This window comes from Notothenia coriiceps, unplaced genomic scaffold (genome assembly GCF_000735185.1).
Source record: "Notothenia coriiceps isolate Sejong01 unplaced genomic scaffold, NC01 NC01_scaffold00001978, whole genome shotgun sequence".
Classification (NCBI taxonomy): Eukaryota; Metazoa; Chordata; class Actinopteri; order Perciformes; family Nototheniidae; genus Notothenia; species Notothenia coriiceps.
This window is the reverse complement of record NW_011334679.1, coordinates 625-3,262: the sequence shown is the minus strand read 5'-3', so window position 1 is coordinate 3,262 and position 2,638 is coordinate 625. Positions and strand designations below refer to the sequence as shown.

At 43.2% G+C, this 2,638-nt stretch overlaps 1 protein-coding gene across 1 annotated transcript in view; it reads right to left on the bottom strand.

The window, feature by feature from the left end:
• The window catches only part of LOC104964937 (phosphofurin acidic cluster sorting protein 2-like), a gene marked incomplete at both ends in the record, with an annotated part of 10,852 nt that extends 9,513 nt beyond the window's left edge, over positions 1 to 1,339 (bottom strand). The window contains one exon of the mRNA XM_010793853.1: positions 1,177 to 1,339. Coding sequence (XP_010792155.1) covers positions 1,177 to 1,339 — 163 coding nt within the window. The remainder of the gene's footprint in view (positions 1 to 1,176) is intronic.
• Between the last annotated feature and the right edge of the window lie 1,299 nt (positions 1,340 to 2,638).

The following is a 2,638-nucleotide window of genomic DNA, read 5'->3' as shown; positions in this document are numbered from 1 at the left end:
AGCATCGTAAGAACTTGATAACCGCCAACCTCGAAAGAATAAAGGAGACTCTCAACTCTTATGACCGGGTCTCTTAGTCGTGAACGAACTTTGTCCCAGAAGAGACTTACTGCTACGGCCCGGCCAAGGGGCTCAACGCGCGCACAAGTTACGCGGGTTAGCTCGAGACAACCACAAATACTACGAAATACCCCCCCCTGTCCGCCGAAGTACTGTTCCAATCTCCAGCATACTTGGAATTCCACGGAGGCCACGTCCTTGGTTTGGGGGACATTTCGAGGCTGCACATGGGTAGACTTCGCGTCCTTAAAGTCCCCACAATGCTTTGCACACGGACCAATTTCAAAAACCCTTTCGGAGAATGGCTGAACCGACGCAGCGCAGCACACATTTAAATGTAAGTATGTAGTGGCGTAGAACATGTGTTGGTAAATATGTTACTTTGTTGCATTTGTTATCAGCAACAATGTGTTCCGTGAAAGTAAAGCAAGTTCATAATTAGATAGACATCGTGAGGTATTTATTTTCGGTACAGTTAATTTTGAAACCGTTAGAGAGAGTGGCACACTTGTTAGCCTGTTCCATTCTTCTTTGTTTTCCAAAGCCGTGGCTTGGAAGCATACTTGCTTCGTTTCTGAAGGAAGTGACTTGGAAGTACGCGACTACCAAGCCAGCATCCTCGAGATTGAGAAACGGCCTCTGTCTGTTACTTTAGATGAAAATAAGGAGCCCCTCCCCACGCCCCTCTGAGAGAGATTTGGTTCAAAATAACTCAATGGAGCTCTAGGAGGAGATTCAGGTGATAATGGGGGGGGGGGGGTTACCTTGGTTGCTGATTGGCTAATGGTTACACAAGCCAAAACATCGTTATGACATCATAATAGGCCAAAATCTGATCAGCTCATTTTCAGACAGGTTTTTATAGAAATGGATCAAAAAGAGAGAGAATCTTTGTTCCTGAAACTTTCAGAGTCTCTTTCCACAGAGGGGACACATGTTGATGTAGAAGAGACATGAAGAAGAGGGGACACATGTTGATGTAGAAGAGACATGAAGAAGAGGGGACACATGTTGATCTTGAAGAGACATGAAGAAGAGGACTTTGCACAATAGGTGACCTTTAAAAGGCTCTGAAGGTGCATGATGAAAAGGACACTTATGGGAGTCTAAGAGTACCGGAGCATTTGATCTTGGGCCCCTCGCTGAGCGCCGCCTCCTCGTGGTCGATGGGCTGGCTGCTCAGAGAGAAGATCCAGATCTCCGCCACCTTCCCCTGGAGCTCCTTCTGATGGGAGCAGAGCGGGAGAACCTGGCCTCCCTCTGGGGGGTGCTGCATCACCTGGGGAGGGGGGGGGAGATATCCAGTCACTTTGCATCCCAAAATCATGCAAAACAGACATGAACCTGTTGGAAAAATAGCTGTTTAAGAGCCTTTTTACGTAAAAAATGAAATATGAAGAAATATGAAGTTCTACAGTACACGCTATGAAAGACTAAACAGTTGCTTCTTTAGTCCTTTATGAATGTGCCTGAAAATTGCAGATATTATGCAGATAATTATTTACATCATGCAAATTGAACCACGCCCAGATACAGAGAAAAAGGCAACGAAATATGTTGTTGTATTTTATTATTTAAAGTGGACCTATCATGCTATTTTTTAGGCAATAGCATAGGTCTCAGATATATAAAAATACATAAAAAACATGTCTATGAAGTGTTTCGCTCAAAATACCAAACAGATCACCCATTCTAGCCATGCCTCATATCCCTCTATATCTAAAGTGCTGATTTGGGAATAAAGCTTTAAATAAAAAAAGAGGGGGCTGAGCTCATGCGGGACCCGGCAGCTACTGTCTAAACTAAATACTGCCGTGATGAAACGCCATATCATGGATTATCAAGGATTCTCTCTGAAACAGTATGGAGCTCAAAGGCTTTCTCTCTTGCCGGTTATACCACAAGGTGAGTTCCTTTTTACTTCCTGCTTCTTCACACACATGCTCTCCAGTACAGGTTAGCTCTGAGTGTTAGCGATGCTAATGTAAACACCGATCATATTACGTCCAAAACAGTCGGGCATTGTTTCTGATAGCAACTTTCTGATTGGGCCGTGGGTCCACATTTCAGATATTACGTCATATCGGACGCAAATCTGGATCAGCTCCGTTGTTCCCCCGTTTTTAGAGATTTGGGTACGGAGGAAAAGAGAGGGGGTTTTATTTTCTGACGCTGCGTGAGTTCCCCGACACACCGGGGACACATTGATGTATACAAGACATCAAAAAGTGCATTTTGCATGATAGGTCCCCTTTAACATAACAGAGGAGTCATAAGCATTCAAAGAGACACCAAAAATATATTTGTGTTTTTGCGGCTTTTTAATGGGACTAGTATATATTAGGTTATATATATACTACCTGCTTTATGTTTTCAACACTGTTTCCTTAGTGCACACACAATGAGGTGCTTCTACGGACAGTATTTCAGCAATACACAAACAGCTGTAATTGCACAGTTTCCATGGCAGTGGCTGAAGTAAAACCTCCTCCCACACAATTAACTCGTTATCACCTCGTTTTAATACAGAAGAAAAAGCAATAAAAAAAGGGAAAAATATGATATAACTTATTTATTT